Source organism: Phoca vitulina, unplaced genomic scaffold, assembly GCF_004348235.1.
Source record: "Phoca vitulina isolate PV1807 unplaced genomic scaffold, GSC_HSeal_1.0 scaffold3, whole genome shotgun sequence".
NCBI classification, from domain to species: Eukaryota; Metazoa; Chordata; class Mammalia; order Carnivora; family Phocidae; genus Phoca; species Phoca vitulina.
The window spans coordinates 359,646-376,857 of record NW_022589706.1 but is presented as its reverse complement, the minus strand read 5'-3'; the positions used below and the strand labels follow the sequence as shown (position 1 = coordinate 376,857).

Below are 17,212 nucleotides of genomic sequence, written 5' to 3'. Positions count from 1 at the left end.
CAGGTACTCAGGGCACGCTCGCTAGAAAGTGGGCACATCCGCAGGCAGGCCTTTCTTGTCTTGCAAACCACAGTCCTTTTAAATTTCCTTTCACCCACACCCTGAGCAGAAACCCCCTCCCCAGACAGCTCCCCAGGCCAGGGGTTGTCCCTGCCGTGGCCCGTTCCTTCAGGGACCTGGGTCCCGAGTGATCTGCTCTGGAAACTGGCAAGTTGTGATCCCAGGCAAGTCATGTGCCTCCCCTGGACTGTGGGGTGGGTACAAGGATGCAGATCCCTGCCTGGCTACCTCAGCACTGATGAGATCCTGTTTGGAAAAGTGTTTGTAAATACGAAGCAAGTAAAACATCTTCCCATGATGATTAACATCACCATAACTCACACCTCGACGCCCAGCGGGAGTCATCAGACGTATCCAATGGGCCACTGCGTGGGGGGGGACGGGGCTCCCTGATGATTTGTAATGGTTTTCTATCCGATGCACACCTGCCCGGGGCTAGACACTGCTCCAGGTTTCCTGGTTTCTAGGCCTTCCTCCAGCACTGCCATTGTGAGGTAGTCCCCTCGCTGGAAGGTTCCATTTGCCATGGACAGTGGAGCAAATATTCACACACCCGTGCAATGTTCTCAGAACTCTGCCTACGGTTTCTCAGGTGTTCAGTTCTACACCAAGACCCTGAAGGGCACCGGCAATTTTGTTATCAATAGGCTCTAGCATTTAAATTTGAAATCTCAGCTACACTTCCCCGCGAGCTAGTAACTGGCTGGCACTTTACATCTCCCCATCTCTTGCTCTCAAGATGGCCCTTTTAGACTCCAAAATGCTCCAAGTCAGGACTGTCACAGCCCTCTGAGAGTAAGACAGAGCCTGGCAGACTGTCACACCCCATGGTCCTGGGTCCAGCCCCCATTCTAAATGCCAGGGCCCCCAGCAGTGACCCACAGGCTGTCAGGCCCCTTCCTCAGCCCCACGCCCTGCACTCAGATGGTTTGGTCATCCAGTGCAGGCGGGGGTCTGTCTTGGGCACTTTCCAGCCCCTGTACCCAGCTAAAGCCCAAGCCAAGCGTAGGCACCAAGTGAGCACCCATGAGATGCTAATTACTAAGCCCCTGACCAGTATGCGCTGGAGGGGCACCACAAACCCCACCACTTTGTATCTCTGTGACCCTGGGCAGGTAATGAGCCTCTCTGTGCCCCTACTTCCTCAGCTGTGAAATGAGAATAAAATAGTGCCTCCCTCTGAAGATCGTGGATGGGCTAAATCAGTGACAGATAGAGAGCCCAGAAAACAGTGTCTGGCACAAAGATGCTCTAGTGAGTGTTGGGGATCGTCGGCATCCACCCACACAAAGCTGGCGAAGGAGCACATGTTCCTACCATCAAGGGACTGGAACCCACAGTTTACCGCCATGCGGGTCTTCATAACTGTTCATCCAGAGGGACACTTGTCATGGGTTGAATGGTGTCCCCCAGAATTCCCAAGTTAAAGCCTTAATCTCCAGAATCTCAGAATGTGACCTGATTTGGAAATGGGGTCTTTGCAGATGCAATTAGTTACGATGAGGTCCATTCGTGTGACCGGTGTCCTTATGAAAAGGGGACACTGGGCACAGAGATAGACGTGCAGACAGGGAAGACACTGGGAAGACACAGAAAGAAGATGGCTTCCACCAGCCCAGCAGAGGGGCTGGAACAGACCCTCCCTCACAGTCTCAGAGAGAACCAACCCTGCTGACACCTTGACTTTGGACTTCAAGTTCCAGAACTGCTGTTCAAACCACTCAGCTCATGGTCCTTCATTACAGCAGCCCCAATAAATGACAATTTCCATCTATCACGATTTATCTTCCAGAATTACAATAAGGTGCCAATATTAAATGTACACTGGTTTCCTTTTATCTGATGGATAGAACAGAGGAAGAATGAATAGATCACACAGAAGAGAAACAAGAACATAAATTTTTTTTAAATGGCCACAGGGAAACTCATTATTAATATAATCTAAGCAGAGAGACACCGTAGAGCATTTAAAATTCTAGCTAATTTGAAATAGATTTATCTTACCCAAAGAAAAATTTGACTTTTTTTTGTTAGTTTGTTTAACTAGTAGTCTTCTTTGGGTAAGGTTGCTCACTGATTGCTCCTTAAATGTAAATTGACCTGGTGGAAAGAAGCAGGATCTTGATCTCTTGGGAGGGGCTGAGTTAACTCTCTCTTTTCAGGAAGGCAGGCTGGTGCAGGAGAAACAGAGCGCTTTGGACTCCCAACAAATCTGGATCAAGTTCCAGTTCTGTTCCCTCCTAGCTGTGTGACAACAGATCTGAGACTCGATTTCCTTACATGCGGGGTGGGGATACCAAGAGTGCCCACCTCATAGTCTTCTTGAGCATTAAATGAAATAATGCCTTTGAAAACTCCCAGGAGGGTGCTGAGCACAGAGCAGGAATATCTTACACGTAAGTTTTTATTCTTCTGTCAGTCAAATGAATAAACAGCTGTCCAATCTGCCCTTGCCTGCAGATCTTAAGAAACTTGCCCAAAGTCACACAGCTAGTAAATAAGAGAACCAGAAGGGGACCCAACCCTGTGTGTTTTCCGCTGCTAGTCTTGGGGACCTTCTGTGTGCTGATGGTGTGGGCTACAAAGACCCATCAGACACAGACCCTGCCCTCAAGGAGCTCACAGTCTAACGGAGGAGAAATGAAGATGCACATACAGCACCCCTGGCAGGGAACCATCTCCCCCTTTGGGGCTGTGCGGGAGGTGGAAGAGGGGTCGTCACCTTCGACGGAGGGGATGGATTGGGAAGACTTCACGGGCACATGGCAGTTACACAATAGTGCACACCCAAAGGGGCTCATCTGGCACGGGGCCTGGCACATAGCGGGGACTCTAACTGCTGGAGACATGGATGGACAGGAGGGAGCGGATGATACGCGGGTAAAGGGTAGCTGGTTGGCTCCCTGTAGAGTGGCTGGATGGAGGGGTAGACGGGCAGGTGGTACGGTGAACGAGATGGTGGAGGGTAGGTAGAAAAGCAGATGGATGGATGTGCAAACAAGGGGGTGGTCCGTGGTGGACAGGTGGATGGGTGGATGAGAAGGTGGACAGATGGCTAGTGGGGTGACTGCACTGAAGGATGGGTAGGTGAAGGTGTATGACTAGCTGTGCATTTAGGTGGGTAGGTGACTGATGGAACCAGGATGGATGGATGGGGCTGCTGCGGTTGGATGAGTGGATGAAGAGGAAGACTGGGGAATGAAGGAGCTGGTGATTAACACGTGGTTGTAGGCTAAAGTTAGAGAAAAATCGAAAAATCACTCGCACCCTGGGTTGCGGCCACTTACCGGGCTGCAGGGACCAGCAGCGGCGGCACTGCGCGCTCTCTCCCCCGGGGCCTGGGCCCCCAGCGCCTCGCGCAGGCTCTGGTTTTGCTGGGCGAGGTCCTCCACCTGGCCCTGCAGGCCGATCTCCGACAGCTTGAGCTCATAGACGCAGCAGCGCAGATCCTCCAGCTGCCCGCGGAGCCGGCGCTCCGTGGCGCGCTGCTCCCGAAGCCGGCGCGCAGCCTCGTCCCGCTCGCGCTCGCCACGCTCCGCCCGCGTTTGCAGGGCGCGCAGCTCCGCGGCCTCCCCGGGGTCGCCCCGGGGGCCGGCCGTGCCGAGGGGGCGGGGGCGGGGGCTGCCCGGGGCCGGGGCGTCCAGCTCAGCCAGCAGGAGGCCAGCCGCGCGACAGAGGCGCCGCACGTCCCGCTCCAGCCGCTGCACCTGCTCCCGCAGGCCGCGCTCCTGCTCGCGCAACAGGCCCAGCTGGAGCCGCTGGGTCCGCCGACCCCGCTCCAGGGCCGCCGCCTGCCGCCCCAGCGCCTCGTCCTTGCGCCGCAGCCGCTCCCGCAGCCGCCGGGCCGCACGCTCCTTCTCCAGAACCTACAAGTTGGCGGTGGATGAGGGCGTCAGGAAGCCAGCCCCCGACACACTGTCGCTCACACTGTCTTTATTTTAAACTTCCATGTTTTGTGCATGGGTTTTTTTTTCCATGCATTAATTTTTGCATTAAAATATTGCATCAAATATTATTTATTTCATTACTGAGTTTTTTGGTGCCCGCGCAGATTTTGCAGGGGAGGAGTGCCTCCCCCACCTCACCCTCCTAGGAACCCTGCACACCGGGAGCTCCCTGGGTCCTTGCAAGGAAACTGTGTGCTGGGCCGCATGGGCATCAGCTGGTGCACACGGAGAGGGCCGCACCAGTGGTTTCAATACTGAATACCTCCACACCAGTTTGTAAAGAACTGTGGCCTGGACCCACCTGAGTTTCCCCACGTCCACCCAGGACCTCTCAGATCTCTCCATTTCCCTAACCCTAAAGGGTTAATGCCTGGCCCTGCGAAGGTCAGACGGCCCTGGCTTCTGGCTGGTGAGACACTGCACGCAGCTGTTCCTTATTGTGCATACCCCCAAGCACTGGGCACCGTCACTAACCCCTTGGGACGCTCAGAAGCGGCTAGCACAGTATCACTGTGCTACAGGTCACTACCGCCAGGATTCGAACCTCCGTGTATCTGACTCAAGGCTTTTTCTCAAGGTCTGGACAACACATCTCTCTGTTCTTGGACCCAGCCCTCTGCCAGCCCTGGAGCTGTAAGCTGGACCGGGGTGACCCGGCCAGGGTGAAAACGGGAGTCCTTGCCCAATTCCACGAGGGTGGCACTGTCTCCATGTTAAGCTCTGTCTCAGGCCCTAGTGTGTGCCGAGAGCTGGCCGCTGCTGTGGCCCAGGGGAGCTTACAGAAGACAGCACAGAGCACAGTAGAAGAGGTAAGCCCGGGGACGGCTCGGCAGACTTTGTCTGACAGCTTGTTCTTGGGGGATGTGGGGCAGATGAAGCTGGAGTCCGATTCCCTGGCAGGAAAACCGCTCCCAGCTATCCCGGAATCAGCTCCATCACCCGACTGGTCTGTCTTTATCGGCTTTCAGAACGACCACAGGTCACTACAGAAACGAGGTCACTTTGCATATGCAAATGCTTTCCTGGGAACAGGACAAGAGGGCAAAACTGCCACTCGGCAAATACCAGGTACACAAGGCAGGAAAAAACTCATCCACGCACTCCTACAAAACTTGCTCTGAAACCTGGACATTACTAGAGGTTCAGGGCTGTAGCTGGGCCAAGTGGTCTCGGAGGGACCCTGAGCAGGCACCCCCACCCCTCTGAACTTGTGCCCCTCATCTGGAAGTGGGGTTTCCTGATAGGTCTTCCCAGGAGTGTAGAGATCACATGACACGCTAATAAGGACATGCGTTCCGAAGAGGCCATAGCATCCTACAGACCTGCTGGTCCCGCGGTGCCTCTGAGCCCCCGACAGCATTGTCCCTGCTCCCACTCTCGTCCTCTGTCTCCCACTCACACGGGAACATCTCGTGACTGCAAGGGCTGTGGCTGAGGCCCCTCGGAAATCCTACATGGATATAGGGCATGGCCCAACACATCTTTATTGAAGTATTTTCCACGGAGAGATTACATCCTTCGCGGTGGGATCCCATACAATGCCACTACCTCTCAGGGGACACCTCCTCTCGGGACACCGATGAGAGCATGCTGGGGGGGCGGAGGAGGACATTAACGGTACTTTCTGCAACCGGACTTCAATGCAGAGGGGAGAATGCACTTGCATGTCTCCCTGGCGTCTCGAAGATGAATTTCAATTTAAATGAGCTCCTTATCTTTCCACGCTCCACATCCTGTCTCTGTTCACCCCTTTCCTGCTGTTTTGACTGCTCCCCACTCTGAGAAAATACTTTCCCCCCGTGTCCCGTGACACGCACACATGTGCCATGGAAACAGAAATTTCACGAAACAGCACTCCTTGTATACTAATGCCCTTTCTTATTTCCTAGTTGATTCCGTTTTTAAGATGCTGGTTGCAACACAGAACTCATCTCACAACCCACAAGCGGGCGTCCACCTGCAGTTTGACGGTCGCTGTTGGGCTGTCCAGGGGGGTGGGGTGGGGGAGGCTCTGAGAGCCGCATGCAGCCGTCCTGGGAGCCTGTCATTTCTGCCTCTGCAGTATTCCCCAAGTGTGCCCTACCTCCAGCCTTCATCATCTCCCCTGGAATCTTGCAATAAAGGCTAATATTTACGAAAGCAGCTGGTATTATTTACCGTTACCGTTGTGAGTGTTTTACACGTACTAACTCAATTAGCCCACACAACGACCCCAGTCGGTTGGTACTATATCATTCCCATTTCACAGAGGAGGAAACTGAGACCCAGAGAGGCTAAATCACTTGCCCCAGGTCACACAGCCAGGCGGCGTCAGAGTCAGGGTTTGGCACGACTCACTGCTTGTCCAAAGCACTAACTTGTCCCCGTGCCTCCACCATCTCTCTCTCTCTCTTTCCCAGGCAATTAGAATAATTTCCCCAAAACCCTGTCCTGAGCCTCTCCTGCTAAAGTCCCCTAAAGCCTGCTCCTCATTGCAGTCAATATTTGGTCCACACCGTGGTCCTGGCAACCTGGCCCCTCTGGAAGCCTCCTGTCTCGCCAATGCCCTCTCTCCGGCCACACCCTCTGCTCTGGCTCCAGTATGATCTCCCACACTCCTGTGCCCGTGCACAGGCTGTTGTCCACACCTCACACGCCCTTCCCGTGAGGGCCAACTCAGTTGGCTCAGTTCTCCGTAGCTCCCCTCTACCCCCCGACTCCATGCACACACGCTGTGCCTGCACCTTCCCCCCTGGCACCTGGCATCCAACTGGGGAGTTACTTGTCTCCTATCCATGTCCCCACCTGCATGCCGGCTCCTGAGAGCAGGGACCCTACATCAGTCATCAGCTTGTCCCTAGGCCCGAGCTGGCTTCCCTGGGGCCGGGCACAAGGGCCACAGAAATGAACCTCTGGCCAAAGCTCCCAGTGAGGGCACGGCCCCTGCAGGTCACCCAATGCTCTCACCAACCCCCTTCCCCCGCAGCGGATCCCACCCGGAACCCTGGAGAGCCAGGCAGGGCGGGATGCGGATCCCATTGTACAGATGGAGCAGCTGAGGCCCCTGCCCCAGGCGCCGCAGCCCCTGCCTGCACAGCTGGAATCAAGACCCCTCTAAGCCCCCTGGCGGGGGTCTCCCAGCACCCCCACCACTACCCACCATTGTCTTTGCTCAGCTGCAGCTGCGGCCTCCTCCAAGCACACGGGGCCACCCTGCTGGGTCAAGAAACAAGGTCTGGAAAGAAGAGGGGACATGGTACCTGGCTGGCCAGCTCCCCCAGCAGGGCTTGCAGCTTCTCCTGGGCTTGGACGGCGGCACTCCTTTCCTGTGCCGCGCGGGCGCTCAGCGGCGCCCCTGTCCGGAGGAGGTGTCTTCCGGAGAGCTCTGGCTGCTGGGTTCTGCGGCACGGAAGCAGGAAGGTGCTTACTCAGGAGGCCATGAACACGGCCTAACATTTTCACTGACACTGAGGCCAACCTTTTTTTTTTTTTTTTTGGTTCATTTGGCCAATTTGAAATTCTGACAAAATCACATTTTGTGAAACATTCATACATATGTAAGATGATTGAGAATACTTCAGAGGTATCTATGGAATAATAATGCACCATGCGTCAGGAATCTTAAGACTGTTCTCCCTAAGCCGGTAATCCCAAGTTCAGGTGAAACCAACAAAGAACTGAGCCAGAGACACGTGGCCTAAGAGCTTCATCTGTGTTGTTTCAGTCAAGCCTCACATCACCAGCTTGCGGGTGAGTTCCCTTACCCTTACTTCACACACCAGAAAACTGAGGATCAGAGAGGCCAGGCAACTTGCCCGAGGTCACACAGCATTCTCGAGCCCAGACCATCTGACTCCTGAACTCATACTTTTAACCCTATGCTCCATTGCCTCCCATCTGAGTTACACTCTTCCGAATCTCTTCCAAGGAAATGATTGAAATTCAGTAAAAAGTTTCCGCAATTAAAATCACTAATCTTTGTATTACTTACAGAAGAGAGAAGGTGGAAACAGCCTCATAGTTAGGGACGGCCAACCCACATGAAGCCTTTTCTTATTCTGGGGGAATGTTGAGCACACCTTCACTCCTCGGCCCCAGTCCACACAGGGGGGCCCGCTGCCCTAAGACACACTCTGCCTCCCTGGGTCAGGCCCTAGCTCTGCTTCCTGACTCTGCCACCAACCAGCCATGAGGCCTTCGCTGGGCTTGCTCCCCACCCTGACCCATAGTCTCCTTATCTGTAAAATAGAGGTCATTGTACCTAGCTCGGAGCGTTATTGTGGAGATTGAATGAAACGTTGCATGATGATCAATAATAAGGCCAAGAGTCTCCTCTCTTGCTCTAGTTCTGAAGCCCTGAGGAAGACTCATGTAAGTGACAGAAGGAAGTGTGTCTTTTGTGATCAAGTTCCTTCTAAACTGAACCGAGGGGTCCCAGGTTATAATCCCCAGGTTTATAAGCAAGCTGAGCACCTGCTTGCTTATAAAACGTGGTAATATCTGAAAGGGACAAGAAAAGCCTCTCTCTTCAGTTTTAGGACTTTGGCCTTCAGCACTATAAGACGATGCACGTATGTTGCTTTAAGCCACCAAGTTTGCAGTATTTTGTTTTCGCAGCCCTCAGGAACTGATACGCTCACAAACAGGAAATAGGGGATGAAGTACCATTTTTCACGGATTAATGACCAGTTAAACAAACATTAAGATGCGGTGCTGCAGAGTGCTATGAAGCCGGGAGACCCCACCAGGGCAGCAGGAGAAATGGCTGGCTGCTATCACCACCCTGGGCAGGCCGCCTGGGTTCAAGTCCGAGCCCCCCGACGTGGCTGGATGTGTGCGTGACTGTGGAGAGGTCACTTAACTGCCCTGCACTTTCATTTCCCCATCTATAAATTGAGGATAACACTATCATCTGACTTGGGGTATTGTTTTAAGGATTAAATACGTGAATATGTAAACAAACATGTAAACCATGCCTGGAACCGAGTAAACACTCAAGTGTAGAGCTACTGATAAATCTGTGGCATTTAGGTTGGAGATGAATATGCATGATTGCTAGAGTAGTGAAGACGGGAGTGGGTTTTCCTTCTCAAATTTCTAACTACACTGTTTATTCTTTTTATCATAAATACTTTTTTAAAGATTTTTATTTATTTCGGGGAGGGAGGAGCAGAGGGAGAAAGAAACTCAAGCAGATGCTGTGCTGAGCATAGAGCCCCACATGGGGCTCGATCTCATGACCCTGGGATCACAACCTGAGCTGAAACCGAGAGTCAGGCGCTTACCGACTGCACCACCCAGGCGCCCCATAATAAATACTTTAGAATTTTAACCCTTTCATCAAAGTGAACCCCAATGTACACTACTAACCTTTACCATACCCTGGCGAGATGACACCCGTGGTGAAATTAACCCATTGTGCGTTCAAACCCTGGCTTCCCCTCTTAGTGACCCTGGATAACACAGTCCATCCTCCCTGCCCCAGCTCCCCTCATGCAGGATGGTGTGGCCCACCTTCCGAGAACAGAGGACACAGCCCACATTTCCCCACAGGCAGGTCCAGGATGCTCCCTTCCAGAGCGGCCTCACCCCGGGCCCCAGCCCCAGAGGCCCCCTCCCCTCCATTGCTCATGGTACCCCTAGGGCTCTCCTTGCATAGAGGGGTCTCCATTGGTAAGGGTTTCCCACCATTGTCCCCGGGCTCGATGACTTTCCAGTTTTCACTGCCAATCTTTCCAGAGAAAGATTTAAATCCACAACCACGTGGGGTTACAGTGCAGCTCTCTCCAGGGCTGGGAGGGCCCTACCTTCCCTGGGTTGCAACCCCCAGGATTTATGTTATGGGCTGATTTGTGTCCCCTCAAATTCGTATATTGAAATCCTACCCTCCAGGACCTCAGAATGTGACCTTATTTGGAGACGGGGCCCTTACAAAGGCAGTTGAGTTAAAATGAGGTCATCTGGGTGGGCCCTGATCCAATCTGATGGGGTTCCTTATAAGAAGAGGGGATTAGGACACAGACACGCACAGAGGGATGACCACGTGAGGACACAGGGAGAAGGCAGCTGTCTACACACCACGGAGAGAGGCCTCGGAAGGAACCAACCTGCCCACACCTTGAACTTGGACTTCCAGCCTCCAGGACTGTGAGAGAGTACAGTTCTGTTAAGTCCCCCAGTCTATGGTACTCTGTTAAAGCAGCCCAAGCAAACTGACATAACTCAGCACATGATTCTGGGGTGGGCTAGTGCAGGCGGTAGAATGAGTGAGAACGAATGAATGAATGAATGGGGAATGAATGAATGAATGAATGGACAATCACATAAAGTAACAAAACAACTTTTCTGATATGTGAATTTCTTCCTGTAAAAAGTCTTACAAAGAGAAAAAAGATAAAAAGCACATGTAAATACACATTTAATGACTTGCCTTCATTAAAATGAAAGAAAATACAAAAAATGGTGAAGTCCCAGACAAATCCAAGACACTTGGCTGCTGGGATGGTGGTAAGCCTGTCTGGATGGATCCCAGGCATTACCGTCCTGCGTTTCCATGCTGGATTTCTCCCCTAACATGCATGCAGGACCCCACCTCACTCTGCTGGCCTCAGGATCAGGTAACGGTCATGAAAGAGCACGGGCTTGGAGGAGGACCTGGGCTCACATGCCAACCTCTGGACCCCATCGCTTCCACCAGGAGAACAGTACCCAGGTCAGGAAGGTCAGCAGTGAGAAATAAGCAGAGAGAGTCTGCTGTAATGACAGAAGAGCTAAAAGGCCAGACAGAGAGGACCGGCAACCCAGAGATAAGCCACTGACAGGCACCCTTCCTGCCCCTGCAGCCAGAGGGACATGCGGGGAGGAGGCAGTGATACTGCGCCCAGGAGCCAGCCACCAGGCGGGGGAGGACCAGAGAGGAGCCCGAAAGCATGGCTGGGTCGCTGTGGGATGTCACCCCTAGCAGGAGAGGGGAAACCCTGGTCTCTCCCTTCCTCCTCCCTTCGGTGCCTTCCACTGGCTGGACCCCCATGGAAGCTGGAGCTCAGGAGCCTGGGACACGGTGCGGGCTCAGCCCCTGACCTGCGGAGCAGAGGACAGGACAGGAGGGAGGAGGAACCAGAGGTGGGGCTGCCCCAGGCATCCACGTCCTCAGCCGCAGAAGCAATTCAACACACTGATCTAAGCCCATTAGGATGCCCAGGATTCGCTAAATACACCAAGAGGAGGTGCAAACACTGTATTTACCTGCTCCTCAGCCCGGCCTCGGACATCACGTACTTGTCCACAGTTGCCAAGAGCTTTCGCTTGGAGGATTCCAGCTGCTTCCTGAGCGTGCCCGTATCCACTTCTGGGCTTCCGGCTGCTTCGTCCGCAGGACGGCCCCGCTCCTCACCACTGTCCTCTGAGTCCTGAAATACCCAGCAAGTGTCGATCTTCACATCAACGTTCATTACGTCAAACCCATCACTGCTGGGCACTCTGACAATGTAGCTGAAGCTTTTCTCGGTCCGTCCCGTAGCCGTGGGCTCCATCCCATACAAAGCTCCCGGGTCAGGACTTCGTGACATTAAGTGGATTTGCAACACTGACTCTCTGGAGATCTCGAGATGTCCGCAGGGCCTTCAGATTGCGCACGAGAATAACCTTTGAGGAGGGTAGGAACAGGTGAATTATTCACGAGTGGGCCTTGGGTTTCATTCACACGCATCATACAATATGAATGAACGCCTCTCGGTTTACAAGCTGGCGTGCCAGGAGGCACCCAAAGCAAGAAAACATTGCAGAAAGGTCACCTGGAATTAAATGCTTAATGATGTGCACAGAGAGGTAAGATGAAATTTCCAGGCAGGACCATCAGAGATATAAATTCTCGGTGGTGCAGCTCAAGTTTCACCCTCCTATATGAGTGAATGAAGCTCTATGCCTCCTCTCTGAGGATCAGAAACATTAATCAGGGACCTAGGGCTAGTGCTGCACTCTGAGTATCGCCTGAGATCTCGGTCACATCACCCTAGCTGGTCCAGCTGTGCCGGTAACCCTAGGAGGTGAGCATTATCATACCCATTTTGTAGATGGTGAGACAGAGGCTCCAGAAGGTGGAGGAGCTTGTCCAGGCCTCACATAGGAGAAGTGCTAGAATCAGGATTCAAACCTGGGTCTGAATCCAAAACTCGGGAGGTGAGAAATGAATGCACCACGACCCCGGCAGGAGCAAACATGTCTTGCAGGAGGGAGCCAGGGGTTGGAGGGACTGCAGCTGACAGAGGCGGGCACAGGATTCTGCCAGGTGGAGGCAGCCTGGGGGTCCCAGACCCATGGCAGCATCAGGACAGATGAAGGGAGTGGCCGGTCCTGTGGGTGCTCGGACGGGAAATGAGGAAGGACAGACGGTGGCTTAGGGCCATGTCCGTGCGGACCTTGAGCTCCAGGGCAAAGACTTTGGCATATCTCTGGGGCCACTGGGCGGGGGGGGGGGGGGGTCCTGGGAGTGTTTAGAGGCAGGGAGGGCCTGGTCAGATGTTGCTTTGAGGACCGCGCCCTCTGGGGCATGCAGGAGGTGACAGGGTAAGCCTTTTACCATCTTTCTGATCCAGGAATGTCTCTCTGAAGGGCCTGGGGACCATCCCTATGGAATGCAAACATCCAAGGAAAATACAACCCTGTCTCCCAGGTCCTGTAGGAGGTGAGGGGCCTAACTTCAGGGGATGCCTGGCTCCACGCCCCAAAGCCACCCTGTCATAAAGATGAGAAAAGTTTTGTTCTTCTTTGTATAAAAAAAATAAAATGAGATGAAAATTGAGAGCAAGGCAAACCATAAGAGACACTGTTAACTCTAGGAAACAAACTGAGGGTTGCTGGAGGCGGATGGGGTAACCGAGTGTCGGGCATTAAGGGGGTCACGTGATGTGATGGGCACTGGGTGTGATATACAACTGATGAATCACTAAATTCTACCTCTGAAACTAACAACAACAAAAAAACCCAAATTAACAAATACAGAGGGTCACCCCAACGGCAAGGTGAATTTAGGGTGACCTAGGCATAAGAGATGGTGCTGTCCTCTTATTGGAAAACTGATCACTATTATCCTGAGGACATGTACGGAATGGATTGTGGCTGCCTGGCTAATAAAGGGGTGAGATTCCTTTCTGTCTCTGCAAATCTCTGAGCAGAGCACCTAGGATGCGCATCACGTTCTGGTTTGATGCTCATTCAAGAATAAACATGCTTCCTTTCTGGTCTACCTCCACGGAGAGGTCTTCTGGGTTGGGGGAAGGTTTTGTTTTAATTCCACTGCTCCAGCAGTGGCCGGTGTGCTGGGGTGACCCACAGAGCTTGCGACAGACATGGAGGCAGCGGGGTGGGGTGGCGGCTGAGAGGGGTGTCGTCAGGCGCCTGGACCACACGGCCTGGGATTGAATCTCATTTCCATTCTCAGATAGAATCCTAGGGAAATTACTTAACTGCTGGGCGTAGTCTGGGGGGGCATAGTTTGGAGTCTGCAGAAGCCCCCAAGAGCTCTTAGACAACCTCAGGGAGGAGCAACCCCAAATTGGCAGGCCTCTAGCAGGTTCTGGTTAAATGTGAGAAAACTGGCAAAAACAAACATGTCATTGTTTGTACTGGGACCATCGGGCAGAATTCCACAGGTCACAAACTGGCTATGGAAGGTGAGGGAAAAGCTGGAGCCAGAGGGGACTGTGAGACTTTCCGCGCACAGGATGGGAGTGGGAAGAAAGGGAGAAGGAGCGGCTGGTGGGAGGAAAGCTAATGAATTTGCTCAGATAGGTGTTGAGCTCACGCTAAAGCACCGTGTTCATCTCTCCAAGGTAACCCTGACAAGGAACAGGGGACACAGTGCCCAGTGCCCCTGCAGCTAGCCCCCCTACACACAAGACCTCAAACTGTGCCGGGTGCCGTCAGTAAATCTCGGGCCTTTCGGATGAACTGAGCATCCATGCAGCACACACGCCCCCCGCCCTTTTGCATTTCACAGAAGTCGAGCTCAGGATGCGCCGCAGAGGGCAAACACATCCGTGAGCATCGGGAACCAAAGTGAAGTGGGACCAGCAGCCAAGTCCTCGTGCTGTACGTGGACCCCCTTGTCCCGGCTTGACTGGGACTTACCCCACTTTCAAACTGGAAGTCCCACATCCTAGACAAACGGGGAGGGCTTGTCAGCCTGCGTTGCTGGTCTCCTGGCCCACAGCACCGCCAGAACGGCGGGGACAGGACACAGGGGTGACCCCTGGACATCCCTGCCCAGCTCCGCATGGGTTGCTGCTGGCCACAGAGGAGCCAGGAATGAGGGTGAGGGGCTTCACCACGTGCCAGCAACTTGCCAGGGCTCTCCCCTCAGCCTCCCAGCAGATCTGTGAGGAGGGTGGTGGGAAAGGGTAGACCCAACCCTTCTCCTTTCCACACGAGACACTGATCGGGGGTTCAGCTGACCGCGTAGCTCTGCTGCCCTGGGAGCCACACCCGCGGGGAACTTTGGCTGCGCTACGAGGTGTATGCCCCCTCCTGGGAGCGGAGGGCTGTGATGGAGTCCGGGTACACGTCTGCTGGGCCACCAGAGCTCCGGGGTCCCCTGACTACAACGGCTCTTGGAACCGGGTCTGTCCCTGGTGGGGACCTTGGAAGCAATGCCCGTGACGGTCACAGGAAACACTAGCCCCTGCTGGGGGACTTTGAGTTTCTAAGCCAGGGCTGCTCCCATACCTGCTGGTGTGGGTCTCACTCCCTTGCGCTGTCTCGGAGAACGGCTCCTGGTCCCCCAGGGGTCGGGTGGTCTCCTTCGCCGATAAGTCCCACCGAGGGAGCCGTGGGTGCTGCCTGTCACATCTCCCGCCAGGATCCTGGAGTCCTGCAGGTCTGTCTAGTCATGCCCCATGGAGACAAGAGGCAAGATGTTGCATGGAAACCATCACCCCCATCCCACGGAGAAGTAGTTAAGACTCAGAGCAGCTGGTACTTTGCGAGTGTCTGCTGCGCGAAAGGGGCCAGGCTGGGAGTGGACCCAGATGGGTCTGACTTCAAAGCCAACAGCATTCCTGCCCTGTTGTCTGAGTGGGAGAGCCGAGCAGACAGAAGGATGGGGACAGGAGGGCATGAGGACCACCCCCCTGGATGCTCCTGCAGTGGGGAGAGGCTGGGCACTCGGTGCCTCAGAAATGCTTCCCAGAGACCCATGTGCACCCCTGGACTTCTGTCTACTAAGTTAGCAAAGCAATGGCTCTCTCTGCTGCCTGGGCCCCCAGGGGAAGCAGATGGGTGTTCATTTTCACTCACTGCATGGTTCCATACTCCCTTTGCTACCCAGGATGCTCAGCTGCCTGTCTTCAAGCAAAGACACGAGTTCATTCCCATTTGGATACCAAATGTTGGTAAGTCATGGCAGGTGGCCCCTGTCCTGCCACACCTAGTGTGGCAGGTGCTTTGGGTTTAGATTGCAACAGAGAATGGTCACTTCTCAGCTGTCCTGGTGTGCGTTTGCTTAGAGCGCCCCCCCCGCCCCAATTCTTTGATTTGGTTTGGACATCCCGCCCCCTCTGGCTGGGCACCCCTTCTGTGCCCACTGCAACCTCCTCCTCCATCCTTGGGTTTGCCCTTCTGTGAACTTCCAGTTCCTCTGCTGGGCTCCCATCTCTGTGGGTCCCCTCAGTGGCCTCAATCTCAGTCACTTGGATTTCTCCCAGGGTTCTTCTTACTAGAAATCCCAGGGTTGCTTTCGAAGCCCAGCAAACACAAAGCAGTGAATCTTCCCGTCCTTGGGATCAGTCCAATCCCTGATGATCCTCCTAGCACATTCATCCTCTCCTTCACACCTTCTGTTTCACTTCATCCCTCCTAATTCCACACGTCTTCTTCCAGAAGTTTAGGAGAGAGCAGTCACGTGAGCAGGGGCCTCTTCTGCAGACGGTCGCCCACCTACCCCGCCCGCCCTAGGATAAGAGCAGCAGCCACACCCCCAAGTCTCTTTCCTTCCGAGGGGCTCCCTCCGGGGCCGACTCTCACCAGCTCCTGCCTGCCCTCCTGGCTGCCCCACTCCATCTTCTAGGAGGTTCCACTCAGGGGCCCGTGTCCTGAGGTCAGGAAGGGCTCCTTCCTCCACGACTGTGAGAGAGTAGCGCTGGGGTCAGAGGGAGGCTTGTTCCCCACGGACGCGCCACAGAACACTCCACCTTTCAGCATTTTCCCTCCGAAGCGCCTTGCAAATTACAACCAAGATGAAAGATAGCCTGGGACTGGTAAAATCTGTGTCCACCTTCTCAGTCCCCACTCCACATGGCCCCAGGGACAGTCATGCTCTGCGACTGTCGCCGTGTCACACCCACAAGAGTGATGGAGCCCGTGGCTTCCTTCTTGGAAATCTGAGGCCCTTGGATCCGCCCTCCACAATGGGCGAGCCTCCAGCCCCTCATCAGAGTCCTGCTCACTCGCTCGCTCGCTCTCTCTCCCTCCCTCCCTGGTCGCCACCTGCTGGATCAGCTGCACAGGGATCTGAAGGGATTTGCTGACCAGGGTTTGAATTCAGGTTCAGGTCACAGGGACATTTGCAAGTCACTCTGGCTGACAGATTCCGGGCTACATGAAGCACAGTTCATGGAGACATATGTACATAGGTCTGTGTCCAGCTGGTCACACCCCCGTGGCCAGGGAGGCATGCAGCGCAGGGACAAGGACTCCGGCCTGGTCCCTGACAGTGCAGTGGCCCTCCAGTGACTCAGTTTCTAGTAATTGCACTTAGTTTCCTGGTATTCAGGTCTCTGCCCCTCGGGCTTTGAAGGTGCCAGAGTGGGGACTCGGAGGTGGCCCCGAGCTCGACAAAAATCCCCATCGTCTTCAGGGCTCCTACAGCTCGGCCCAGCCAGGACCCAGCCATGGATCCAAAAGGCTTCCTCATCAAGTATGCATGGATTCTGTTTTCAGTCTCTGGCTTGAAATAGCTTGTTTTGCTGTTGAATTTTGGTTTGAGTGGGGGTTGGGGTTGCCGTAGGGACTCAATTTATTCCATAAGCTCTTTTTCTATCCTGTAAGATTAAAAAACAATTTGAAATGCTGTAAGACTCAACGGTTAAAATGGTTGGGGAAGCCCCTGGCTTATCTGCCCTACCTGCCCCCTCTTCAGTCCCAATCTCTCCAGCTAAGCCCACTAAAGGACCTTCCCTGACCACGTAGGGTAAGAGGAAATGGGACTTGGATGGCCTCATCTCCAGTACCTA

At 54.1% G+C, this 17,212-nt stretch overlaps 1 protein-coding gene across 1 annotated transcript in view; it reads right to left on the bottom strand.

Moving 5' to 3' along the window:
- Nucleotides 1–16,981, bottom strand: part of CUNH4orf50 (chromosome unknown C4orf50 homolog) — a 106,794-nt gene extending 89,813 nt beyond the window's left edge. The window contains exons 1-4 of the mRNA XM_032399737.1: nucleotides 14,709–16,981; nucleotides 11,232–11,630; nucleotides 7,247–7,385; nucleotides 3,348–3,926 (exon numbers count right to left, since the gene is read on the bottom strand). Of these exons, the coding sequence (XP_032255628.1) occupies nucleotides 3,348–3,926; nucleotides 7,247–7,385; nucleotides 11,232–11,554 (1,041 nt within the window). The 5' untranslated portion in view covers nucleotides 11,555–11,630; nucleotides 14,709–16,981. The remainder of the gene's footprint in view (nucleotides 1–3,347; nucleotides 3,927–7,246; nucleotides 7,386–11,231; nucleotides 11,631–14,708) is intronic.
- Nucleotides 16,982–17,212: the final 231 nt, after the last annotated feature.